The sequence below is a fragment of the Rhinoderma darwinii genome, chromosome 13, assembly GCF_050947455.1.
Source record: "Rhinoderma darwinii isolate aRhiDar2 chromosome 13, aRhiDar2.hap1, whole genome shotgun sequence".
Classification (NCBI taxonomy): Eukaryota; Metazoa; Chordata; class Amphibia; order Anura; family Rhinodermatidae; genus Rhinoderma; species Rhinoderma darwinii.
Window position 1 is genome coordinate 49,412,937 of NC_134699.1, and position 27,720 is coordinate 49,440,656.

Sequence of the window (27,720 nt, forward strand, 5' to 3'; positions counted from 1 at the left end):
ATAGATTGGTCTAGTGAATCCAAAGGAGCTGCTAAATGCTCATCTCAATTTTCTGATTACACCACAAAAGATTTACTAGAAGCTAATCTTTATTTGAATAAAGCTGTCCCAGTGAGCACATACCAAGATATGACTCTCATGATATTTCATAGTTCGTACATCACCCCGCATCTGCAATACAAAATGTCTCCTTTAGGCCGGGTTCACACCTGCGTTGGTGTGTTCCGTTGTTCTGCTCCATCAGAGGAGCAGAACAAGGGAATGACGGAACCAACGGTTCAGTTGCACAACGGATATCGCCGGTTGCCGACAAACCCCATTGACTTTAATGGTTTTACTGGACACAATAGCACAGCATGCTGCGTTATTAGCTCTGGTAAACTCCGGCAAAAGTTGCCGGATCTGTGACAGAGGCCCCTAACGGAGCCTCCGACGCAGATGTGAACATAGCCTTAGAAACATATTCTTGTGCCAAATGTCAAAAAAACTAACTCAGACATTTTCCATAATTTCTGGGAATGCTCACAAACTCAGCTATTATGGTCCTTGGTTAAGGATTACTTAGATGGTACGTTTCAAATTTCTTTTGACATGACTGCTGAATGGGCCATATTTAACATTTTATCAGATTCAGGTATAAATAATCTTCCGAAATCCTCTAAATCTACTTCACTTATTTGGGCAAGTGCAGCTCGCAAGAGTAATCTCCAACACTGGGCAAATCCTCAAGCAGTCCCGCTTTAGTTAATCGAAAGTCGAGCATTTGTTTAGAATGGAATGGTTAAATACAACCCTACAAAAAGACACACAAACAAAACGGTTCTTTTTAGGATGGCAATCCTTTATTAACACCAGATTATTGGTAGAACGTACTTTTATCCATGATTGTGTCAAATATACAGCTTGGTATTCCCTAGAATTGTTACATGGCCCAACACCTGTTTCTTTGTCCTAATACTTTTCTTTGTGTTTGAAGGTGTGACATGGGGGAAGGGGGAGGGATAGATAAGGGGAGTTCATTATAGGGATAGGTTTTCTTCAATATTTATTTGTTTTACAATGTAATACTGGTATTACATAATGTTTTATACAATTCTTACGCAACATATATTTGTTATCAACATTTGTTATATTCTGAAAGTGAGGACTTGTGTTCCTCATATGTGGTACTTTACATTATGCATTTGCAAACTCAAATAAAAATGAATATAAAAAAAATAAGAAAAGTGAGAAGCTGAAGACATCTGAGTGGCAAACTGCAGAAATGGGCCATGGCCGGGAGAAGTCCTCATAGAGGTCTGGACCGGATGGAGAAAAAAAGAGAAAAATAACAATTCTGAGAAGACGTCACCTGTGAGTCACTGAATATTAATGTTTATTCTGCCTCTAATCAGTACTGTAGCCACTGTATGACCTTCAACGAGGTGATTGGTGGTATGATTTTTTTTTTTGTGAGACAGCAACCCCCAGCATATCCTTACCATTGTTCGGGCCATGCTGGGAGCTGTAGTTTTACACCATACAAACCTATACGTCAGGGATTACACTGAGTTTGCAAATGATTTCTGAACTGGCCTCTTTCATTTATTTTTTTTTAATTTATTGTTATGTTAACTCCCTTATGTTAAAAGCGTCATGCTCTTTCTTCCCGCGTTTCTGTCTCTGACCTCCCATTGACATTAATGGGAGGCAAAGAAAACTGTTTTACTGGCGTTTTTTTGCCCGTGGCACTCAATGACCGCAGCCGAAAAACGCTGAAAAAAAAAAAAAGGCAAGAAAGTGTAGGCAGCTCAAAATCTGCCTAAAAATTCCGGAAAACTTGCGTGTGTGAACATACCGTAATATTTAGTATGTAAAAGTTTATTTTTAATCATTTATTTTTTTGTATTTCCTTAAATATTGGGCTAGATCTTGCTAAAATAAATGTATTCTTTGTATCATATTAAGATAATTCCTTGTATTAGATTTTCTGTGTCCACAATATACAGAGGATTCTAGTGCAACATATTTCATACTAGTTTTTTGTTTTTTTTAGATAACCAATCTACTTTTATGGACAACAGATGACTTGACATTATACCAGGGTAGTCTGTGCCAACTTAATTTTGGCTTTTGCTTTAGGTCAGTAACCTAATTAAAAGATTAAGCAAGTATAATCCAGGCTCAGATAGTTAAAATTTTGCAGCATTTGTTACCAGTAAAGAACATTAATTACTTGAGGTAGAACTCTGAACTTTTACAAGTTATGTATCAACATTAAACGGAACTACAAATAATAGAAAAATACAATTTGACAGCAGAAAATAGTTAGTAGGTAGAATTAGTATGCCCATTGTGTAGTGCAAAGCCATATATGCTTAATGTGGTAACCTAGGCATAGGGAAAAAAAAATGTTTTATTTACCTGACAATTGCTACTGGTAAGCTGTTCATCATCCCCAGACCCTAGCAAACTGTTTTAGTAAATGCTTGTATTCCTCATTAAAAGCCAATTTTGGAACATTTTCTTAGAACTCTGCATTGTACCATTCCTCTTTTATTCCTCCTAGAAATGTATGAATAAATTAAGAACTGGGTGTGACAATTCCCCTTGTCAAAGGGAAGTGTCCATACACAGACTCACTCTGTCAGCAGTGATTTGACACTGTCAGTTCTGTGTAGGGACACCCTCCCTACTGGTAACACCCATTTGTCAGTTTATTCATAAATTTCTAGGAGGAAGAACAGAGGAACGGCACGATTTGTAAGAAAAAGATGCTTCAAAATTGTCATTTCATGGGGAATACAAGAATTTACTAAAACAGACATGTCAGGAGAGGTGACAGGTTCTCTCTAAAGTATACTTCCAGTTATATTGAAAAATTATTATAGTGTAGGATTTTGAAAAATTATTGTTTTTCTATATAACTTGATTATCCATTTCTGCTTCTAAACAGTACCTGCCGTTTAGGATAAAGCGTCCTGCAGTAGGAGAAAGCATCCTGCTCTGCCTCCAAGGCTCCTATCTTCAGTATGGGAGATAAAGCAGAAAGATGTAATATGATCATAATATGTTTACTTATGGGGGCCAAGAAGGCAGATCAGAATCCAGTACTGCATTATAATAACATACTTCCCGTTAACGTTCTGGATTCCGCGGGAAAGTCCCAGATACATGGCGTTGTCCCAGGTGGCTGGTTGTCCCAGTTTCAACTGTATCTGCGTCCTCAGGAATGTTAAAAAAAGTAAGGCTCTGTTCACACCATGTTTGTTGTATATATATATATATAGACCCGATATATGCAACTGTATGGCGTACAATAGTATGCGCCCCCTATTTACTCCTATTGTAAAATTACTTTGCGGTATACATTTTTTTTTGGGGGGAGGGATCCCTTTGTTGTGAAAAGCAAATCAATTATTCATCCAACAAAGCTAGATTAGCGACTTTAAGGCCCCCTGGTCAGTTATTACGGGCACGGCCGGCCACTAACGACCGCGGAGAGCTAGCCGCATTTGTGGGCCGTGCTCCCATATAAAGTATGGGAACACGGTCCGTAAAAAGCAAAAAATAGGACATGTCCTATCTTTTGCGGAACCTTTCTATGGCCCGGACACCTTCCCGTAAATATCAGGCCATAGAAATGAATGGGTCCGTAATTAGGGATTAAATCAACGGCCGTGTGCATGGGTCCTAAGTGAATCACATCATAGTCCAAAAGTCACTTGAGTTTATTAAGGACACATAAAAACTGTATCCACCTTTTATATTAGTCAACGGATTTACATCAGAGAAATGCTTAATGTTGAAGCTGTGGATAAATCAGTCACCAGAAATACATTGGCCAAATCTCAGTCTCTTGTTAATATTTATTCTAGCAAAGTTATCTTTTGACATTATTTTTAAAATACACATATTAAATGCTAAATATTAATGACAAATTGTAGAAGTATACATGATTATAATAAATATTTATTGCCCTTGTTTACATGGTGTTAGAGTATGTTCACACTGAGTTTTTTGCAGGCAAAAAATTCTGCCTGGAAAAATCAGCTCTGGTTTTTTTTTAAGTGGTTTTGCACCACACGCGTTTTTGTCCCGTTTTTTGCCACATAGTAGTGAATGGCAGTTACGGAAGCAGCGTGACATGCGAGCTACACTGTTACCGTAACTGCCATTCAGTTCTATAGGACTTACGGAAACAGCGTAGCTCAGCGAGCTTAGTCTGTTAGTTTCAGTTCCTCAGCGTCAATCCATCGCGTGAGATTGTCAGTCCATCAGAGTCAGTCCATCAGCTTCAGTTCATCAGCTTGTCAGTCCGTCATCATCAATTCCTCAGTTTGTCAGTCTGTTAGCGGCAGCCCAACATCAGTTTGTCAGCTTGTCAATCTGTTAACGTCAGTTCGTCAGTGTCAGTCTGTCAGCATCTGATTGTTAGTTAGTAAGTGTTAGTCACTGTAACTTAGTAAGAGTAAGTAGTAGAAAAACAGAACAAAAAAATGTAGTCTTCATTAGTCAGTGTTAGTCAGTCGTAAGTGTTATAAAAAAAAATAAAAAAAATCTAATAAATAAATAATAATTTTAGTTAGGTGTAACGCAAGTAGTTAGTCAGGGATAGTTAGTAAGAGATAATTAGTCAGGGATTACTAGTCGTTAAGGACCAATCAGCGTCATACACTTCTCCCCATTCATTTACACTGCAGATCGCGATATAGCTATATCGCTATGTGCAGCCACATAAACACACTATAACGTTACTGCAGTGTCCTGACAATGAATAGACATTACCTCCAGCCAGGACGTGATGTCTATTCAGAATCCTGACCTATTACTACAAATAGGTGGCCGTATCTCACAGAGACAACATAGTCTCAACCACCCACTCATGTCTTATTGAATTAAGGACCATGTTATAGACATAAATAGAAAAGTAATGATTTATTACATATATTGATTATAATTTATTCCACATGATTTCCACAGAGAGCATATAATACACAGAAAGTTTCTGATTTACATCAAAGAAAATCTGTATATAATCCTTGGAACAAAAATTGATGAGGAAACGTGACCTCTGCTCCCATGATGTACATCCCTTCACATAAGTTGGTATCTGTGAATAGAAAAAATATTTAATATAAAGTGAGAAAATATGTAAAAATGAGTATATATAAAAATACATCTGTATTTATATAAATTAAAAAACAATGTAAAAAAGATCCCACCTACACTCAAAAGAATGGATCGTATATAAATATATCGGACTCATAATAGATCATGTCATATATACATGAGCTTTCAGATATGTGGGAAATATGTATATTCTACATTAAGTCCCTTTGGGGACATGGTTTCAAGAGTAAAAATCCACTCAAGTTCTACAGGGATACATTTTTTGTATCCCTATTTATATGTGGCACTATGCACTGTTGTAATTAGCTTGAGAAAAGTTCAGGTGTGAACCGAAACGTCGCTCATTCTTTCCACCTGGTGGTGAATAACCAACATTTCCCCAACATTGAAGTCCTGGTGCCGTTACTTGCTCTTTATTCCTGCTATTTCATTCCAAGGAGTTGATTCATCCTTACTATGGTAACGTGCACATGGCCTGATTTCCAGTCTGCATTGAGTGCTGTGTTTTTTGCATCTATTTGAACTGTATGAATCCTAACACGTGCACCTCTATCTGAATATGCTGGGAGAAGGAGATTTTGATAGTGTTGGTAACCCACCACAGGTTTTTGCCTACACTCAGGAGGATGCTGATCGTATCCTACAGGGACTCACTGGAAATGTTGCTTTCTTGAGTATACCCACGATTGAAAGTGTGAGAAAAAAGTGGGAAGCTGATTCTAAGAGGCAAATTGCTTTGGAGTTACACCTCTCTACATTGGGGGAATATTTTAAAAGTCAACGTATACCACGTGGGATGCGATCTCATTTGAGACCTAATTTATTTCCAACTAATTCCAGCTTTAAGGAAAGATTTGAAGGTATCTCCAACAAATACTCCCAAGATTTGTTACTTCTAAATATCGAATATCTTCAAAAAGAAATTGAGATCATCAAGCCACGACTAATTGAGAGGAATGATCAACTCAAAGAGATGATGGTAATATCTGATTACCAAATATATCAAAATAAAATGTCCGTATTTTTCAAAAAGTTTCGGAATGATATTGAAAAAACAAAGCGCCAAAAATGGCAGCGTGATCTGGACGATTACACATCAGGAAAAATATACTGCTGGCAGGGGGATGACACAGAATATAGAGGTCCAGTGAAGAAAGACAGAAATGTTCGGAGGCGTCAGAAGATGACAGATGCCTTTATTACCGATTCGGAGTTGTCGGATGATCCATACAGTGTTCCTTTTTTAGGGGACAACATCGAAACACCAGGAGAAAGCGCTCTCGCAGGGGCGGCAGGAGGCATAAGAGATCCGGCAATCAATATCAAATCGAGGGGGAGGATAACCCCAATACGAGGGAATCGCCACTACCAGACGAGGAAAAAGAATCCGTAAATCTTGTAGTTAATATTTCATCTTTTTCTCTTAATCAGTTACAGTTAAAAATTCTTAATCGTGGGTTATCATTTTGTCCCACTAATGTTGTCAACTGGTTTGAATTAGATCTTGATTTGAAACGCTTTTTCAGAATGTTGAGATTAAAAGCACATTTTTCAGATCAACCAGTGTTTGGTTCTTCTGATATAAATGTACCCCTGTCTAATGAGTACATGTTTGATTTGAAAAGTCTAGATCTCACTATTAAGAGTAAGTTTCAGCCACCCCAAAATTCACATGAGGTTGAGGCATATATCTCATTAGTTGATAAGCACATTCAAACATTTCGAAATAAGCAAAATAAAAGGGATAACTATTATAGAAACATTACACGGTTGGAACAGATGGCTTTAAATGAATTGATTGATAATACTTGCGTCACTGTTAAACCTGCAGATAAGGGGGGTGCCATTGTTGTGATGGACACGTCCCTTTATCTGCAGGAATTGGAGATGACAATTGAATGACCATGATGTATATACTGAACTATCAGGTGATCCAAAATTCTCCTTTATGAATGAATTGAAATCACTTGTTGATGAGGCTTTTTTATCTAAAATCATTGATAAGGACCTTTGTGAATTCTTGAAGGTAAGGCATCCGGTCACTCCGGTGCTTTACCTTCTTCCTAAAATTCACAAGGATCCATGTAAACCCCCTGGCCGCCCTATTGTGTCAGGTAGTGATTCACTATTTGTTCCAGCAGCTATCTTTATTGGCAAAATTTTGCGGCAGTTTGCTATGGGGGCTGACTCCTACATCAAGGATACCACTGATTTTCTCGTCAGGATTGGCTCTCTTAGGGTCCCTGACCGGTCTATCCTTGCTACCCTTGATGTTGGAAGTCTGTATACCTCCATAGATCACTCCCTAGGCATTGAAGCTGCTCTTCACTACCTGACACGCTTGGATTTTTCAAATAGAAAAATTGAATTTGTTAAAACATTACTTGAGTTTATACTCACTAAAAATTATTTCATGGTTGGTGATAAATTCTACCTTCAAAAAAGGGGTACGGCTATGGGGTCTAATATGGCCCCGACATATGCTAATATTTTCATGCAGCGGATTGAGGAGGATCCTGTCTATGTGTCCCACCACTTCAGAAATGTATTGCGGTGGTGGCGATACATAGACGATGTCTTCCTCATATGGACTGGTTCAGAGGATGAATTGAAACAATTTCACTCTTTTCTAAATGATATATGTCAGGGGATCAAATTCACTATGATCCATTCTGACTCTTCGGTTGAATTTTTGGATACTAAGATATATTTACAGGATGGTATTCTAACTACAGATATATTTTGTAAGAAAACTGATAGGAACAGTCTGTTGCACTATAATAGTGGACACCCCAGAGCTATGGTGAGATCATTGCCTTTTAGCCAACTTCTCAGAGTTAGAAGAATTGTTAGTAATGAAGATCAGCTGTCCAAGAGAGTGGACAAGATGTGCAAAAAATGTAAATGTAGGGGATATCCAACTGACATGCTCAATTTATATAAAAGACAGACGATAAAAATGGATAGACAACAACTTTTAGATAAACAGACAGTGGTGCATAAGAAAAATGTTGGTATACCATTTGTCTCAACTTTTTCTACATCAAGCCCAGAAATTGGCAATATTCTGAGAAGAGAATGGCGTCTATTAACTAGGGCTTTTCCCCTTATTAAGGAATTCCAAGAGCCACCATTATTAGCATACCGTAAAGGTAAAACCATCAGAAATAGGCTAGTAAGGGCAGATATTGGATCTAAAACTAAGATGTCACAGTAGTTTTAGGAGTAGGAAAAACGGGACCAACGGCGCTGCTTCAATCTTTGGGCGATACACAATACACAACCAACGTAGTGGATTAAGTGTATAAGGTTTAATTGTTGATAGGCTACGCGTTTCGACGTCGAACTGACGTCTTCCTCAGGCCAATCCATTGGCCTGAGGAAGACGTCAGTTCGACGTCGAAACGCGTAGCCTATCAACAATTAAACCTTATACACTTAATCCACTACGTTGGTTGTGTATTGTGTATCACCCAAAGATTGAAGCAGCGCCGTTGGTCCCGTTTTTCCTACTCCTAAAACTACTACAAACCGACAGCAAACTTCGTTTGGCTGTGTTGTGGACCTGGCTGCAGCTTCCTAAGCTTTGTTGACACCTCCTTGGTGTCCACCACCCGAGGTGAGCGGAATTGTCTCATCGACCCAATTTTATTACTATTTCATCAGATTCTGATTTGCGGCGCCGTGTTTCTTTTTTCTACCTCACCTAGTAAGATGTCACAGAGTGTTCTAGCCCCTCCAAAATATGGATGCTTCCCATACCTGGGATGTAATATGTGTAATCATATGATTAAGGGAGATAGTTTTTGGCATCCACAAACAGGTAAAACTTTTAAAATTCAGGGCTTCTATACCTGTAAAACCACCTTTGCAATTTACCTATTGATTTGTCCATGTGGCCTCTATTATGTGGGTGAGACCACTACGGAAGTAACGCTTAGAATGAGGAACCACAAATCTAGTATTAACAACAAAAGACGAGATCTACCAGTCTCTAGACATTTTGTAGACTGTAGACATAATGTATCCCAAATGCGCTTTAAAATTATTGATTCAGTACCCCTAAACAGACGAGGAGGTGATAGAGAGCTGGCCCTCAAACGTAAAGAACTTGAGTGGATTTTTACTCTTGAAACCATGTCCCCAAAGGGACTTAATGCAGAATATACATATTTCCCACATATCTGAAAGCTCATGTATATATGACATGATCTATTATGAGTCTGATATATTTATATACGATCCATTCTTTTGAGTGTAGGTGGGATCTTTTTTACATTGTTTTTTAATTTATATAAATACAGATGTATTTTTATATATACTCATTTTTACATATTTTCTCACTTTATATTAAATATTTTTTCTATTCACAGATACCAACTTATGTGAAGGGATGTACATCATGGGAGCAGAGGTCACGTTTCCTCATCAATTTTTGTTCCAAGGATTATATACAGATTTTCTTTGATGTAAATCAGAAACTTTCTATGTGTATTATATGCTCTCTGTGGAAATCATGTGGAATAAATTATAATCAATATATGTAATAAATCATTACTTTTCTATTTATGTCTATAACATGGTCCTTAATTCAATAAGACATGAGTGGGTGGTTGAGACTATGTTGTCTCTGTGAGATACGGCCACCTATTTGTAGGTATAGCCGTTCTCTCCATCTATGTTGTAGTCCGTGGCCATTCCCTTTAGACTACATAAATGAGTCTTTTTGTTATAGACATTTAAATATATCCCCCATATATATATATCTAATATGGGCTATCTATATATAAAAAACTATAGATTGCTGGTTATATACTCTTTTGAGTTCTTTTCCATATTGATGTAAACACACGTCGGGATCGAGTTCACTGTCTGCGCATGCGCGGCTATACTGCCTTTCAGATATGCGTTCCACATGACGCATTTCCGGCAGTTCGCCATTTTGCGCATGCGCATTATCGACCGCGGGACGCCATGGTTTATTCCATGCATCACCGAGAGCTGACACTGTAAGTTTTATGATATAATATTACTTCTTTTCCACTATAATTGCGTTGGAACATTCCCTCTGCTCCTCCCCCTTCATTACGAGCTGGTGTTTTTGATTAGGGTAATTATAATACTACCTTATTTTCCCTGCATTATTTTTCATATATTATGAGATGTTGTTTCTTAAACACATTTATTGGACACACATATTGGTATATGTCTACTTGTGTATAACTATATGTTGTATATTAATGGATTTTTTACATATATATTATTATTTGCACTGTTGAATGTACATTTTTTGTATCCCTATTTATATGTGGCACTATGCACTGTTGTAATTAGCTTGAGAAAGGTTCAGGTGTGAACCGAAACGTCGCTCATTCTTTCCACCTGGTGGTGAATAAACCAACATCTCCCCAACATTGAAGTCCTGGTGCCGTTACTCGCTCTTTATTCCTGCTATATATATATATATATATATATATATATATATATATATATATATATATATATATGTTTATATACATACATACATACATACATACAGTAATGTGCAAAAGTTTTAAGTAGTTGTGGAAAAATGCTGCAAATTAAGAATGATTGCAAAAAATAGAATTGCTAATAGTCTTTTTTTTTTTAATCAATTAACAAAATACAAGGTGAATGAACAGAAGAGAAATCTTAATATTTTGAACACTTGTGACACTACTACCACCTAGTGGTCTTTTAGAATATCACAGCTTGATTTCTTCACAGCACGAAACTATGCTATAACTTGAAGACACATACTCCTATTATATCTTTGGTTACTACACCATCTGACTCCGGACTCCATCAGCATCGATGGCCTTTCCTCACTCACTGGAGCTTCTCCAAACCAGAGACATCACTCCGCCAAATCTATCACCGGCTGATAGCCCTATGTCCACTCCGCTTTTGGACCATCATCATGCCACTATTGTGGCAGAAGAGTTATCTCGCTTAATGCCATTATTTGATAAGAGAATGGACGACCTGATCTATAGCTCCATTAACTCGGCACTGGCGCAGATTACTACTAATGTACAGAAAATAGCGGATTTGGAGAACGGGAGTGTGAAACCACAATGTCTGACCTGGACAATTCGATAGCTCAACACCAAAATGCGGAAATCATCCTGAGAGATAAGCTGGAGGACCTGGAAAACAGGGACAGGCGGAATAATCTGCGCTTCATAGGAATCCCTGAACATGTTGTGGGTGACAACCTCACTCAATTCCACCCTTCAACTGGATCTTTCACCAGATCCATTCGAACGGGCACCTAGAATTGGCCCCCCGCGGGGAGAGAGAGAACATGCCACGCCCGGTTATAGCGAAATACTTTGAAGAGGCTCTGTCACCAGTTTCATACTTCCCTATCCAGGGGTGGTATTCAAATTTTTAACAACAGGATCCCTGTTTTGCGGACAAAAACATATGCGCCGGGGCCCAGTGTTTTGCGGTGTATGATTCTAATAATAAAATAAAACAATTACAATATTCCAAATACGCCCTATATTAAAGTGGACTCTAAATAAAGAAATTCCCTGTCCAGAATGTTTTAGTGTGGATTTCCACACTATGTATGTAATTACATAAGCGTACATACCTACCTACTGACGCTCGTTATATAACACTCATTACGTATAGACCTATATGCGCACATTCAATATCCTAAGCGTGCTCAGCCAATTTAGTTAGGCTGTGCACTGTGAGAAGGGTGGAGGACAGTGCGGCGTGCGCAGTAAGCAGCGATAACTCTCCCGGCTAATGCACAGATACGGTGCCAGGAGCAAGCTCAGTACATATCTACAGCATCAGAACAAAGCCAAGTACATAAATACAACAACACAACCAAGCTCAGTACATATATACAGCACCAGAACAATGCCAAGTACATATATACAACACCAGAACAATGCCAAGTACATATATACAACACCAGAACAAGGCTCAGTACATATATACAGCACCAGAACAAAGCCAAGTACATATATACAACACCAGAACTAAGCTCATACATATATACAGCACCAGAACAAAGCTCAGTACATATATATATCTCCAGAACTAAACTCAGTACATATATACAGCACCAGAACAAAGCTCAGTACATATATACAGCACCAGAACAAAGCCAAGTACATATATACAACACCAGAACAAGGCTCAGTACATATATACAGCACCAGAACAAAGCCAAGTACATATATACAACACCAGAACAAAGCTCATACATATATACAGCACCAGAACAAAGCTCAGTACATATATATATCTCCAGAACTAAACTCAGTACATATATACAGCACCAGAACAAAGCTCAGTACATATATACAGCACCAGAACAAAGCCAAGTACATATATACAACACCAGAACAAGGCTCAGTACATATATACAGCACCAGAACAAAGCCAAGTACATATATACAACACCAGAACTAAGCTCATACATATATACAGCACCAGAACAAAGTCAGTACATATATATATCTCCAGAACTAAACTCAGTACATAAATACATCACCAGAACCAAGCTCAGTACATATGTACAGCACCACAACAAAGCACAGTACATAAATACAACACTAGAACCAAGCTCAGTACATATATACAGCACCAGAACAAAGCTCAGTATATATATACTCACCAGAACCAAGCTCAGTACATATATACAACCCCAGAACTAAGCTCAGTACATATCTACAGCATCAGAACAAAGCCAAGTACATAAATACAACAACAGAACCAAGCTCAGTACATATATACAGCACCAGAACAAAGCTCAGTACATATATACAGCACCAGAACAAAGCTCAGTACATATATACAGCACCAGAACAAGGCTCAGTACATATATACAGCACCAGAACAAAGCCAAGTACATATATACAACACCAGAACAAGGCTCAGTACATATATACAGCACCAGAACAAAGCCAAGTACATATATACAACACCAGAACTAAGCTCATACATATATACAGCACCAGAACAAAGCTCAGTACATATATATATCTCCAGAACTAAACTCAGTACATATATACAGCACCAGAACAAAGCTCAGTACATATATACAGCACCAGAACAAAGCCAAGTACATATATACAACACCAGAACAAGGCTCAGTACATATATACAGCACCAGAACAAAGCCAAGTACATATATACAACACCAGAACTAAGCTCATACATATATACAGCACCAGAACAAAGTCAGTACATATATATATCTCCAGAACTAAACTCAGTACATAAATACATCACCAGAACAAAGCTCAGTACATATGTACAGCACCACAACAAAGCACAGTACATAAATACAACACTAGAACCAAGCTCAGTACATATATACAGCACCAGAACAAAGCTCAGTACATATATACTCACCAGAACCAAGCTCAGTACATATATACAACCCCAGAACTAAGCTCAGTACATATCTACAGCATCAGAACAAAGCCAAGTACATAAATACAACAACAGAACCAAGCTCAGTACATATATACAGCACCAGAACAAAGCTCAGTACATATATACAGCACCAGAACAAAGCTCAGTACATATATACAGCACCAGAACAAGGCTCAGTACATATATACAGCACCAGAACAAAGCCAAGTACATATATATATATCTCCAGAACTAAACTCAGTACATAAATACATCACCAGAACCAAGCTCAGTACATATGTACAGCACCACAACAAAGCACAGTACATATGTACAGCACCACAACAAAGCACAGTACATAAATACAACACTAGAACCAAGCTCAGTACATATCTACAGCACCAGAACAAAGCTCAGTACATATATATATCTCCAGAACTAAACTCAGTACATAAATACATCACCAGGACCAAGCTCAGTACATATGTACAGCACCACAACAAAGCACAGTACATAAATACAACACTAGAACCAAGCTCAGTACATATATACAGCACCAGAACAAAGCTCAGTACATATATACTCACCAGAACCAAGCTCAGTACATATATACAACCCCAGAACTAAGCTCAGTACATATATACAAAACTAGAACCAAGCTCATACATATATACAACACCAGAACCAAGCTCATACATATATACAACACCAGAACCAAGCTCAGTACATATATACAACACCAGAACAAAGCTCCTACATATATCCACCAGACCCATGCTCATACATATATTTACCACCAGAACCGAGCTCATACATATATAAACAACACCAGAACCAAGCTCATATACATATATACAGCACCAGAACAAAGCTCAGTACATAAATACAACACCAGAACCAAGCTCAGTACATAAATACAGCACCAGAACAAAACTCACTACATATATATTCACCAGAGCCAAGCTCAGTACATATATACAGCACCAGAACAAAGCTCAATACATATATACATCCCCAGAACAAAGCTCAGTACATATATACAGCACCAGAACAAAGCTCAATACATATATACATCCCCAGAACAAAGCTCAGTACATATATACAGCACCAGAACCAAGCCAAGTACATAAATAGAACATCAGAACAAAGCTCATACATATATACAGTACCAGAACTAACCTCAGTACATATATACAGCCCCAGAAGCAAGCTCAGTACAGATATACAGCTCCAGAACCAAGCTCAGTACATATATACAGCCACAGAGCCAAGCTTAGTACATATAGTGGGGAGATTGACATACCTAACTTTCATGAGTCTAGGACCATATTGCTTCCCAAACCTGACAGGGACCCAACCCTTCTTTCCTCCTATCGCCCGATTTCCCTTTCAAACCAAGACTATAAACTATTAAAAAAGATTCTGGCCAATCGTCTCCAAACCATGCTTGGACCAATTATTGCCCCAACCCAACTGGGATTCTTGATAAGCAGACATTCCACTAAGGGTATCCGTCAGGTTGTAGCAGCCACGGTATCTGCAATTGACCCCTCCTCCCCGGTGACAATGCTGCTGGGACTTGACACGTAAAAGGCGTTTGACTCGGTGTCATGGCCATTTCTTGCAGCGGTGTTACAATCTTGAGTCTTCGAAGACCACTTTCTAACGTTCCTCTTGCGCTCACAGGCATGCTCCAACTCACCTGCTATCCCAATTTTCAGGGGTACACGCCAGGGATGCCCTCTCCCCCCGCTATTGTTTAATTTATCCCTAGACCCACTTCTTTGTCACCTACAGTCCCTAGAATGCTTTCAGGTTATACAGATTGCTGATTATCAAACTAAGCTTTCCGCATTTGCAGATGATATATTATTATTCATATCTAACCCTGCCTGTACCCTCCAACCGATCCTCCAGTCAGGTTTCGAGATCAATATACAAAAATCAGAAGCCCTGATTCTTAAGGGTCCCTCCAGGCCACTTTGGTCCTCGAGACATGCCTTTAAATGAAACTCAGACTTCATTCCCTGTTCGGGGGTACGTATCACGAAACAACCATCACGCTTAAATAAACAAAACCTGGATCCCTTTGCTACGTGTTTGGAGTCCCAACTCCTGGCCTGGAGGAACTTCATTCTATACTTTTAACAATTTGCAAGACCCGTTTCCTTAAAGAGGCTCTGTCACCAGATTTTCCAACCCCTATCTCGTATTGCAGCAGATCGGCGCTGCAATGGAGATAAGAGTAACGTTTTTTTTTTGTTTTTTTTTTAAATCGAGCATTTTTGGCCAAGTTATGACCATTTTTATATTTATGCAAATTAGGCTTTCTAAAGTACAACTGGGCGTGTTTAAAGTTATGTACACGTGGGCGTGTATTGTGTATGTACATCTGGGCGTTTTTATTACTTTTACTAGCTGGGCGTTGTGAATGTGAGTGTATGATGCTGACGAATCAGCATCATCCACTTTTCTTCGTTACCACCCAGCTTCTGGCAGTTCACAGACACACAGCGTGTTCTCGAGAGATCACGCTGTGACGTCACTCACTTCCTGCCCCAGGTCCTGCATCGTGTCGGACGAGCGAGGACACATCGGCACCAGAGGCTACATTTGATTCTGCAGCAGCATCGGCGTTTGCAGGTAAGTCGATGTAGCTGGATTCTTTCTACTCCATCCTTCGATCAATAATTTAGACTTCCAAAATGCCAACCCCCATGGTGATCAATTTCTTCTGACTCTTTCCAGACTCTTGTTTTGTGTCAGTGCAACTGACGTGAACGTTATCCTGAAACTGATACTATAAGATATGCAATCACTATCAAGGCTTCGTTCACATCTATGTCGGGACTCCGTTCATAGGTTCCGTCTGAGCTTTCCGTCAGGGGAACCCATGAACGGAACCCAAACTGAAACAAAAAGAAACCGTAGGTTTCCGTTTGCATCACCATTGATTTCAATGGTGACGGATCCGATGCAAATGGTTTCCGTTTGTCTCCGTTGTGTAAGGGTTCTGTCATTTTGACGGAATCAATACCGTAGTCGACTGCGCTATTCATTCCGTCAAAACGGTTTCAGTCATTTCGCCGCTATTTTTTCTGGCAATATAAAATAAAAAATATTCTGGCATATATAATGTGACATACGCTTCTCCTAAAATTTCAAGAACTTTATAAATTACAATAACGTATATTATTTACTTATTTAAAATTTTGCCAACCAATACACATAACTGCTGAAATCTTAGGGCTCATTCACACCAGCGTGAATCTTGTCCGCGTGCTGTTTCGAGGAAACGACGCACAGCATCCGGCCCCGTTGATTTCAATGGAGCTATTCACACATGCGTGAGTTCTCACGCAGCGAGTGTCCGTTGCATGAAGCTCACTGCGTGTCCTATATCGGTGCGTTTTCACGTACCTAGTCGCCAAATGAAGTCTATGCGTGCGTGAATATATATGTGCTGTCCGTGTTTTACGCATCAATTACACTGGACAAAAAAAAAAAAAGACGTGCTTGAAAAGCACATGCCGCTCGCCAAGCACACTGACGCAAAACGCAACGCACACGGATAGATTTTATGCGCATAAATCTGTCACGCTGGTGTGCATGGGGCCTTACAGACGCGAACTGCCCTGTAATATGCAGCCGGTAAACAAAATGCTTGTATATTGTTAAAAGTAGTTCCTTCACGTGGGATTTCCTGCACTGCAATTACCTAACACAAGAAATAATTCACCTCAAGAAAACGAAAGTGCTCATTTTCTACCATTTCATGACATACCATTACAGTAGATGCAGTTCACGGCAAGCGATATACACTCCGACCAGCAGGTGACAGACTCTGCATTTCTAATGCTCTCTGTTCTCCCTGTTTTGTTTGTCCTTTGCCCGTCTTGTTAGTTTGGACTGTATAGACGTGACGTGGATGAGGAAGCGGCCGCAGATCTGCACGGAGAGGGTCGAGTGAGAGCTGGTGTCGTGTTATAACGCAAGCGAGACTGTGAGTGGACTGAATGGGTGGTAATGGAGAGAGGGGCAAGAGGGACACGTGTGCTGGTGGGAAGATAACGGGAGGTATGGTCCGGCCATGCATAGGGAAGCTGAGATTACATTCGGGAGAATGGTGGGGGAGAGAGAGCTGCCGAAGAACTGGAAACTAGAATGCTTGCACGTCAGAGAGATTTAAAGGGGAACACACGTACCAGTGAAAGTCCAGTCATGTGTCCGAGGTTGTGAGTGTTGCTGGTTATTCAGGGTTGTCTGAGGGTAAAAATAAAAAGTATCTGGAGGAAAGGTTATAAAATAACACGCTTGTCACGTCAAATTATCATCTGCGCTGCCTTGAATGGAAAATTCCTAACCGGTTGTCGTAAAGCAGCGGTTGTAAACCCCGCCCACGTGCGGTGGGTGCGGATTATAAATAATCGCTAATGACCACAATCGCTGTTTATGGTCGCGCGGGTTAAATTGTGGTATTCCCTGCAGAATCTTGCAGCCATTAATTAACCACTTGTAATCCGCGCCCGCTGCACGTGAGCGTGGTTTTCTGTGTAAATCCTCGCTCTTACAGCTGTACTGATTAAAGGGAACCTGTCAGAAGATTTGATGCCTCAAAACGGCCGACCGTGATATAGGGGAGGGGGAAGGGCGTTTTAAACTGAGCTTTGATTCCCCCGGTGTGGTGGTCGCAAGTGCCACATCTGCTCTCTCTGAGAGATGGCTCCAGCGACCAATCAAGAGACAGCTAGAGCCGTTAGTCAGAGCAGAGTAGCGGGAGGAGCGGCGTGCAGTGCAGAAGCATTTGCACATCAAGTCCACCCCCCCCCCCTTAGCGGCAGTTGCGATTGGCGTGTCGGCGAGGATAAACCGTTTTTTTGTTCATGCGACTTATATGGCAAAAGGGATCTTTAAAATGCCTTCCCCTATTTCAACTTGTCAGCAGTTTTGAGGCATCAAAACTGCTGACAGGTTCCCTTTAAAGAGGTTACCACTCCTCGAATCAAAGCCACCACGGCAATCACTTGTGGGTGCCCACGCATTTCATAGCCAAGGAAGTGTAGTCGCTAAATGAACAGTTTACCATGTAATACGTAGTTATAAGTCAGCCGGAGAGGTGGGCGCTGCAGTTAATTGAGGGGGGTTCTGAGGAGGTCCGTATGGCCATAATAGGTGTTAAAAAAAAAAAAGTACCACCTTGGCATTTACGCTCTTGTCGCCATTTATTGGCACACCTGGGCCAATGACACACATTGTGAGATACAGGAGTGCTTGTCCTATATGAGACCAAAAGGTTTTAATGGAAAATAGTAAGTTGATGTCTCAATGATTCCTGTTTCGCAGGAAGATGTCACGGACTGCTGGAAAAGCCGGAAACCTGAGAGACAAACTGGATGGGAATGAGCTGGATTTAAGTCTAAGTGATCTGAGTGACATCCCAGTGCGGGATCTGGTAAGTTTGCAGCTCCTGAATTCTTGGTCGACTCCTCTGAACACTTTACATGTACAATTAGGGCTCATTCAGACGGGCGTGATTCTCGTCCGCGTGCTGTGCGATGAAACCACGCACAGCACGCGGACCCGTTGATTTCAATGGGGCCGTTCACATATGCGTGAGTTTTCACACAGCGAGATCTTCTGTGACCTCCTTTCCTCTGACTACAGATCTAGCAGTTTTTCCAACAATCTCTGATTGGAAGCCCCTTAGATTACGGCAATTTAACGTGTAGTTAGAGGGCGCAGCCTGCAACTCCATGGTCTCCGCTTTCACTTAGCTTAGGTAGGTAATCTCGCCATTTTTATATAATATTGCAGATTATTAGACCTTACTCCCTTGTTGGTTGGCACCAGTTGTGCCCTGGTATGTACAACTGTTTGTGCCTATATGTGAATAGGAATCTTCTGTATGGGCCCTGCAGAGAAACACCTGTGGACACTTCATATACAGTAATGTGCTTATAGATCTATGGTGGTGTTACAAGGTCCTTGCCACCATTTTCATAGCTGTTGAAGACCACACTGTTACATCACCAACTCGGTACCAGATAGCAGTTAATGTAATACTTGTACTCCGGGACAGTAACCGAGATCATCTGTATTTAAACCACGGCCAGACGAAACCCGTTCGATATGATGCCTAGAAAAACGACCCTAGTGACCAGATTTTGCTTCATGCGTTTTGCGGCTTGGCGCTTCCTGCTGTGACTACTGGGAGTGGAGACCTTGCTGCGACAAATGGGAAGGGGGCTGTTGTGACTAGTAGGGGAAAAATGGGAGGGGCAAGGTAGCTGTGCCGCTGGAGAAGAGGGGGGCAACGCTTGGGTCGTTGCTGACTCCTGACGTTTGAGCTGGCTCACAGACCTAACTAAGCTTTGTCCAGGCCTTATTTAAATAGAATAAATCAGGGGGAAATTATAATCTTGATCTGGATGTCTTCGTTAAATGCAAAGTATTACCTAGCCCTAAGGCCCCATGCACACGACCGTAGAATTTGTCCATAAATGCGGATTGCAATTACGAACCAAATCACTGCTATTGACCATGGACACCTTCCCATATATTTGCGGGAAGGTGTCCGGGTCATAGAAAGCCTCCGCAAAAGATAGGACCTGTCCTATCTTTTGCTTTTTACGGACCGCGCTCCCATACTTTGTATGGGAGCACTGGCTGAAAATGCGGGTAGCTGACCCAAAATTCTTGGGACAGAGTGGGGTGGATCATGGCCAAGTATACCAGGAGAAGAGCTGTGGGAATAATCATGTCATGTACACGACATACAAAGTTCTATAGGCCACAGACAAAGGTACAATGGATAAAAATAATGAGAAGGTTTGGCAAGTCTTGTGGCCACGGTCTTCTTGAGTTTTGTCTAGAATATCAGAATAATTTTTCATGTTTTTTTGCGTTCTGCATTCAGGCCGCCATTCCCAAGGCCACAATATTGGATCTTTCTTGCAACAAGCTGACAACATTACCGGTAAGCTGCTGCATGGCCAGAAGAGCGTTTTGTGTTTTATAAACTATTTTAAAAATTATAAGTGTACCAATATCTGTTTTTGTCTTTCCAGGGTGACTTTTGCTCTCTCACTCATATCGTGAGGTTAGATCTTAGCAAGAATCAGTTAGTACAGCTTCCGTCTGAATTTGGCAGACTGGTGAATCTACAGCACCTCGACCTGCTACAGAACCGTTTAAAAGCACTGCCGGTCACCTTCGCTCAGATCAAGGTAAAGACCAGAGATTGAGGGGAGAAAATCACTTCCATTTTCTGTTATTCCATATAGGGGGGGAAAAATAGCATGTGACCGAGCAATCGTTGCAAAGAACCCACACAATGGGAATTTGTGAGATTATTAAGAATTGCATTTTTCCCCATTCGGCCAAGTTCACATATCGCTTGTTGGTGGCGGAATCCACATTGAAAAATTCTATATACTATGTTCTACAGTGTAAATGAATGGGGTTTTCACCAACCTCATTGACTTACAGTGTAAATCAGCAAGCGGATTCTAGACATGTAGCAGATTTTCATATCCGCAGCATTCCCGATCTGTTGCAGAAATGCCAAGGATTTTCACCGTAACTATATCCGCATCCAAATCCACATGCGGTGTATGCGACTAGCCTATCGTTTTAAGACCGCTTACCCGTAGCTTTTAAAAATTTAAATTGCTTGAGATACCAGTTTAACCCTACAGTGCCCGAAACACAATTGTAGTGCTGTCAACGTGTCATTTATTTGTCTCACGTAGAGCTTGAAGTGGTTGGACTTAAAAGACAATCCCCTGAACGCTGCTCTGGCTAAAGTAGCTGGAGACTGCTTAGATGAGAAACAGTGTAAAGAGTGTGCGCAGAAGGTAAGTTATTAAATTGCACATTTATACCTTCATCCTCTCTCCATACAAAGGGGTACAGATGATGGGTTATTGCCCACCCTATGGAAGATGTGGCGCTCAATAATGTAATACACACGACTGTTCCCGATTTGCGGAAACCGCAAAAAACATGATTCCTGGTGGCTTCTGTGTTCTGTCCGTTTTTCTGCGGACCCATACGTGGGTGAGACTGGCCACAAACACGGACAAGAATGGGACATGTTCTATCATTTAGCGGAATGGACACACAGATCCACAAAAAAACAGATGTGTGCATGACCCCATAGCAATGAATGGCTCCGTGTGCTAGGCGCAAAAAAAACGCATAAAACACTGAAGAAAACAACGGTCGTGTGCATGAGCTTTAAGAGATACATTTTATAGGCTTTATTTTTTAATTTTTTTTCTATACTTTTCCTTTTTCATGTTATTTTTCTGTAGTAGAATGCTAATATGTCCTGGTTTAGTGAATAGAATACAAAGCAATGTATGTGACCCCCCTTAAAGAGGCTGTCACCAGAGTCTCAAATCCCTATCTCCTATTGCATGTGATCGGCGCTGCAATGTAGAGAACAGTAACGTTTTGTTTGTTTTTTTTAAACGTTCATTTTTGGCCAAGTTATGAGCTATTTTATATATATATATATATATATATATATATATATATATATATATATATATGCAAATGAGCTTTGAAATGGACAACTGGGCGTGTTTTTTTTCGTATGTCCAACTGGGCGTGTATTGTGTTTTTAACTGGGCGTGTATTGTGTTTTTAACTGGGCGTGTTTACTTGTTTTACTAACTGGGCGTTGTGAATAGAAGTGTATGATGCTGACGAATCAGTGACCAATCAGCATCATGCACTCCTCTCCATTCATTTACACAGCACATAGTGTTCTTACTAGAACGATGTGCAGCCACATACACAAGTGTCCTGATAATGAATACACATCACCTCCAGCCTGGACGTCATGTGTATTCAGAATCCTGACACTTCTGAATCCTTTCTGTGAGATTTCCAGCAAGGGAAACAAAATCTCGTTTACCTCGTAATCTCGCGAGATTACGCGTGGCCTGCTGAAATCTCAGAGAAAAGATTCAGAAGTGTCAGAATTCTGAATACACATGACGTCCAGGCTGGAGGTCATGTGTATTCATTATCAGGACACTTGTGTATGTGGCTGCACATAGTTCTAGTAAGAACACTATGTGCTGTGTAAATGAATGGAGAGGAGTGCATGATGCTGATTGGTCAGCATCCAGTTAAAAACACAATACACGCCCAGTTGGACATACGAAAAAAAACACGCCCAGTTGTCCATTTCAAACCTCATTTGCATATATATAAAATAGCTCATAACTTGGCCAAAAATTAACGTTTTAAAAAAAAAAAAACAACACGTTACTGTTATCTACATTGCAGCGCCGATCACATGCAATAGGAGATAGGGATTTCAGAATCTGGTGACAGCCTCTTAAGGGGTTCAGTGCTATGTAGAAAGAAAAAAATATCCCTCTCTGTGGTAGTTAATGTCTACATACTGTAGGTCTATATGGATAATTGATGAAAACAGGATCTAATATGTGACAGATAGGACAAAGAATTACATCTCCAATGTTTCATTGCGCAGGTTTTGCAGTATATGAGTGTCATACAGTCTGAACAAGAACATGTCTTGCAGCGCAAGCTTCTGAAAGAACAAGGTATGTTCACGGCGTCGCATGAGCGAACGGTTGGGACGAGCGCTATTTGCAGGTTTTTTTAACATGTATTTTATTGAAGCTCTGAAGCAAAAACGTGAGGTCGAGCAGAGGCAGAAAGAGGAGAGGGAGCGGGATCAGCGGCGCAAACAGAAAGCGCAACAAAAGGCGCGCAAGAAGAGGGACTATGAGGCTCTTCAGGCAGCGCAGCAAGAAATTAAGAAGAAAAAGGAAACGGAGCCGTCCGGCAATCACAGTGAGTCTAACCCGGCGCCGGTTACCAGTCAGGGCTTCACAGATTATAACTTTCTATGTTGTTTCATGTGTGAGGCTTTCTTAACATGGTGTTATTGAGCTATGTTCTGTGCTTATGCCAGGGAATTCACCTGGTGTGTGCCGAACTAAAGCCCTGACGAATGCCACTGAATATCCACACAGTGGCATGTATAGGCTATCCATATGTATATCGACCATATACTTGCCTGGAGGATGCCAACATGACGGTCTTTTGACATCTGTTGGGTCTTTGGACCCATTCAGAGTATATGTACCCGGGAGTATCTCCCCTGAACTTTCACACTTTCATGGTGTGAACATAGCCTAGTAATGCGATTTTGTTGCAGAATTTTTCAGCGACTGAAAATCCGTTCCATTCATCTGAATAGAACTTGCAGAAATTCACGCACCTGCTGCAGAAACCACCCCTTTCAGATGAATTGAACCGATTCTCCGTAGCAGACGTTTCTGCAGCAAAATCTGCCACGTGTGACTGCATACTAAGGGTCAATTCACACGTGCGGCAAAACCGCAGTGTAATACAATACTAGCATAGTCCACGCTGCAGTATTTTTCAGGGCGTAAATTGACCCGCAGCGCGTATTTTCGAAAACCACAGCATGTCCATTTATATCGCGATTCCATCTCTGTAGTTCTGTAGAAATACGCAGCAAAACCCGCAGCATGAAAACGGCGCAATTTACGCAGCAAAACGTAAAAATCTCACCAAAAATGGCATATTCACCTGCGTTTTTTTTTTTCCTGCGAATTTCTTGCGGTTTTGCTTCGTATTTCCCGCAGCAGGATACGCAGTGCGTGCATATGGCCTAAGGCTGCAATCGTGCACTCGCACCTCTGTTATAATACATCCTCTTAGAATGAAGCTGCCTTGTCAGACACCTCATTTCCACTGGTCTCGCTTTTCTAACCTTCAGTGATCCGCTGCTCATTTGTTGTAGTGTAGGATCACTTGGCGACCATGGTGGCATTGAGTTTTCCAGGGCAGCAACCACTCTTTTCTCAATTTGGCTCCTAGATGGTTCACTTGAGCGAAGTATACTTATGGCATACATTTGGTCTATAGTAACGTATGGTCTATTGAAATCGATAAGTAACAGTATATGTTTAAAAACTGTTTCATTTCAGTTTTTTTACTATCCAAACGGATCTGTTGCTCAAAGGTGATGTGAAAAACCTTATTAAACCCTCCTTTTGCAAAGCCGAGATGAGGTTTTACCATCATAGGCTTCATTTACAGAACTGTATCAACTCTTCTTCCTCCTGCTCACTGCTATAGAACCAAATTGGGAGATTTGGGGGTGGTGGGATGTTCGGGAGGAGGTGTCGGCTCTCCTGACAGGTCTGTTTTAGTAAATACTTCATTCTCCATGAAATAAAAATTCTGAAGCATCTTCTGAATTCTGAACTTTTCGTTGTGCTTTTCCTGTTATTCCTCCTGGAAACGTTTGAATGATTGAACCATTAATCTTGCCATTCTCTGTCAATGGTGCTGACGTTTTCAGACTGAGTAGTGATACATCTTATTGACCAGGGGAATGGTAATGCCCAGTTGGTAATGACGCTTCTTTTTCCCGCGAGGCAGTTTTACTGCTCGCGGGAAAAAGACGCCGACGCCTCCCATTGAAATCAATGGGAGGCGTTCTCGGGCCGTTTTTGCCGAGTTTTGCGACGCGGTTTCCGCGTCAAAAAACTCTGCAAAATACCCCGTGTGAACATAGCCTAAAATGGCACAATGCAGAGTTCTATGAAAAGATGCTTTGGAATGGTGATTTTATGGAGAGCAGGCGTGTCAGAAGAATGTCAAAAAACAAAGGCAGATTACAGTTTGTCTCTAGACTAATACTATTTCACTTTCTTTGCAGAAATACCTAATAAGCCTGCACACAAGCAGAAACCAAGGCGGAGCTCAAGGTTTGGCGTAATGATGCGGATGATCCTGTTCGTGTTCATCACGCTGCTAGGAAGTATAGTAGCGTGCCGCTACACTCCGCTGCAGGGTCAGAGCGTCTGCTCCAGCGTCAATACAGTGTATGAAGACACAGTGAGAACTCTGAAAAGTTTTCATATACTGGAGAGTGTTCTTCAGCTGGCTTCTCGCCAGTAATGGTTAAAGACATTTATTCTCTTTCATTTGTGAAGAAAAGGATTATTCCTTCTTGAGGGTGTTTGAAGCACTGGGGATACTCCATGCTGTTTTAAGTATATTTTATATATTTAATAAGACTTGGCCTATTCCCTACATTTGGTTCCTTTGTTGAGGATTTTTGATCTAAAAACTGGGTGAAGACTGTAGGTCTTTACTTGATAAGTTTTAAAATGGAGGAGAGCGATTGGCTGTCCTGCAACATTTCTATGGCCTTTCCAGTTGACAAAGATTGGTACAAAAGTGTGTGTGCGTGCGTGCGCGCGTGTGTGTGTGTGTGTATATATATATATATATATATATATATATATATATATATACATACACACAGTAATGTGGAAAAGTTTTAGGCTGTTGTGGAAAAATGCTGCAAATTAAGAATGATTTCAAAAATAGAAGTATTTATTAATAGGTTTTTTTTATCAATTAAAAAAATGCAAAATTGAATGAACAGAAGAGAAATTGAAGTCAAATCAATATTTGGTGTGATCACCCTTTGCCTTCAAGACAGCATCAATTCTTCTAGGTACACTTGCGCATAGTTTTTGAAGGAACTCAGGGAGGTTGTTCCAAACATCTTGGCGAACTAACCACAGATTTGTGGATGTAGGCTTCCTCAAATCCTTCTGTCTCCATGTAATCCCAGACAAACTTGATGATGATGAGATCAGGACAATGTGGGGGCCATATCATCACTTCCAGGGGTCCTTTGTTCTTCTTTAAATTTGCAGCCAATCAAACGCCTCCCTGATGGTGTTGCATGATGGGTAAGTATTTGCCTGTATTTCTCAGCATTGAGGATGCAATTAATCCTGACCAAATCCCCAACTCCATTTGTTGAAATGCAGCCCCAAACTTGCAAGGAACCACCACCGCGCTTCATTGCTGCCTGCAGACACTCATTATTGAACCGCTCTCCAGCCCTTTGGCGAACAAACTGCCTTCTGATACAGCCAAATATTTAAAATGTTGACTCCTCAGTCCAGAGCACCTGCTGCCATTTTTCTGCACCCCAGTTCCTATGCTTTCGTGCACGGTTGAGTTGCTTGGCCTTTTTTACGTCGAATGTATGGCTTTTCGGCGGCAATTCTTTTGAGAGCCTCTTCTGGCCAGACTTCTCCGAATAGTAGATGGGTGTACCTCGATCCCACTGGTTTTTGCCAGTTCTGAGCTGTTTGCACTGCTGGACTTCTTCCGATTTTCAAAGGGAAGTAAGCATGATGTGTCTTTGTTTCCTTAGCCGACCACTGCGTCTACGGTCCTCAACATTGCCCGTTTCTTTGTGCGTCTGAAAAAGAGCTTGAACAGCACTTCTTGACACCCCAGTCTGCTTTGAAATGTTTGCCTGGGAGAGAACTTGCTGATGAAGTATCACTACCTCGTGTCTTGTTGCTGTGCTCAGTGTTGTCATTGTGGACCTGTGACATGAAACTGTCTTCCACATTCTCACCTTTTGTAGCCGAGTTTGGCTGTTCCTCATCCAGTTTTAAGCCTCCTACACAGCTGTTTCTGTTTACAGTTAATGACTGTGTTTCAACCTACATATGAAAATGATAATAATTATTACCTGTCTGGTATAATTGGTTAATCATACACCTGACTATAATCCTACAAAATCCATGACTTTGTGCAAGTTTAACTAGAAGAATTGATACTGTTTTGAAGGCAAAGGGTGGTCACATCAAATATTGATCTGATTTAGATTTTTCTTCTGTTCATTTACTTTGTTTTTTGTTAGTGATTAAAAAAAAAACAACTATTAAACACTTATATTTTTGAAAGTATATATGTTTTTCTTGTATGCGTGTATGTACGTGTACACACACACACACACACACACACACACACACACACACACACACACACACACACAAACATATATCATACATACAGTGACCTTCTATTTTTCTATGAACTAAGTGTTACTCTGCTACAGCTGCAACGAAATGGATTTCACTGCCAGTCGACCATTGTCCATTCCTGTTCATTTTCAACTCAGGTTCTCTGAAAGGTTTTATGAATGACGCGCTTGTAACCAAACTGCTCTTGATGGCTTTAAAAGTTACTGTGACGTAACGTTGTAAAGTTTCTTTGTAAAATGCCATAATGTTGCCTTCTGATTCCAATGGATACCAAATTTCTACGAACAAATAATAAATAACACCCTGTCTATTTTCTGCTATG

At 40.5% G+C, this 27,720-nt stretch overlaps 1 protein-coding gene and 1 long non-coding RNA gene across 2 annotated transcripts; one reads left to right on the plus strand and one right to left on the minus strand.

Moving 5' to 3' along the window:
- Window positions 1-857: 857 nt before the first annotated feature.
- LOC142665616 (uncharacterized) lies at window positions 858-17,682 on the minus strand. The gene is made up of 4 exons (XR_012851527.1): window positions 17,303-17,682; window positions 3,112-3,204; window positions 2,939-3,004; window positions 858-1,298 (listed from the first exon to the last, which is right to left on the minus strand). It is a non-coding gene; the product is annotated as an uncharacterized LOC142665616 (long non-coding RNA).
- On the plus strand, window positions 17,413-27,718 carry LRRC59 (leucine rich repeat containing 59). Its single transcript, XM_075845330.1, has 8 exons — window positions 17,413-17,521; window positions 18,862-18,970; window positions 20,435-20,494; window positions 20,586-20,744; window positions 21,270-21,374; window positions 23,027-23,099; window positions 23,179-23,352; window positions 25,256-27,718. Exons 2-8 carry the CDS (start codon window positions 18,866-18,868, stop codon window positions 25,495-25,497), a joined length of 918 nt encoding a protein of 305 aa, XP_075701445.1. The 5' UTR covers window positions 17,413-17,521; window positions 18,862-18,865; the 3' UTR covers window positions 25,498-27,718.
- Window positions 27,719-27,720: the final 2 nt, after the last annotated feature.

Excerpts from the sequence above, each read along its gene's own strand:
- LRRC59 (XM_075845330.1), top strand. The coding sequence starts at position 18,866 with ATGTCACGGACTGCTGGAAAAGCCGGAAACCTGAGAGACAAACTGGAT. Across the intron at positions 20,745-21,269 it reads TCACCTTCGCTCAGATCAAG|AGCTTGAAGTGGTTGGACTT; the intron begins GTAAAGACCAGA and ends TGTCTCACGTAG. Across the intron at positions 23,100-23,178 it reads CAAGCTTCTGAAAGAACAAG|CTCTGAAGCAAAAACGTGAG; the intron begins GTATGTTCACGG and ends ATTTTATTGAAG.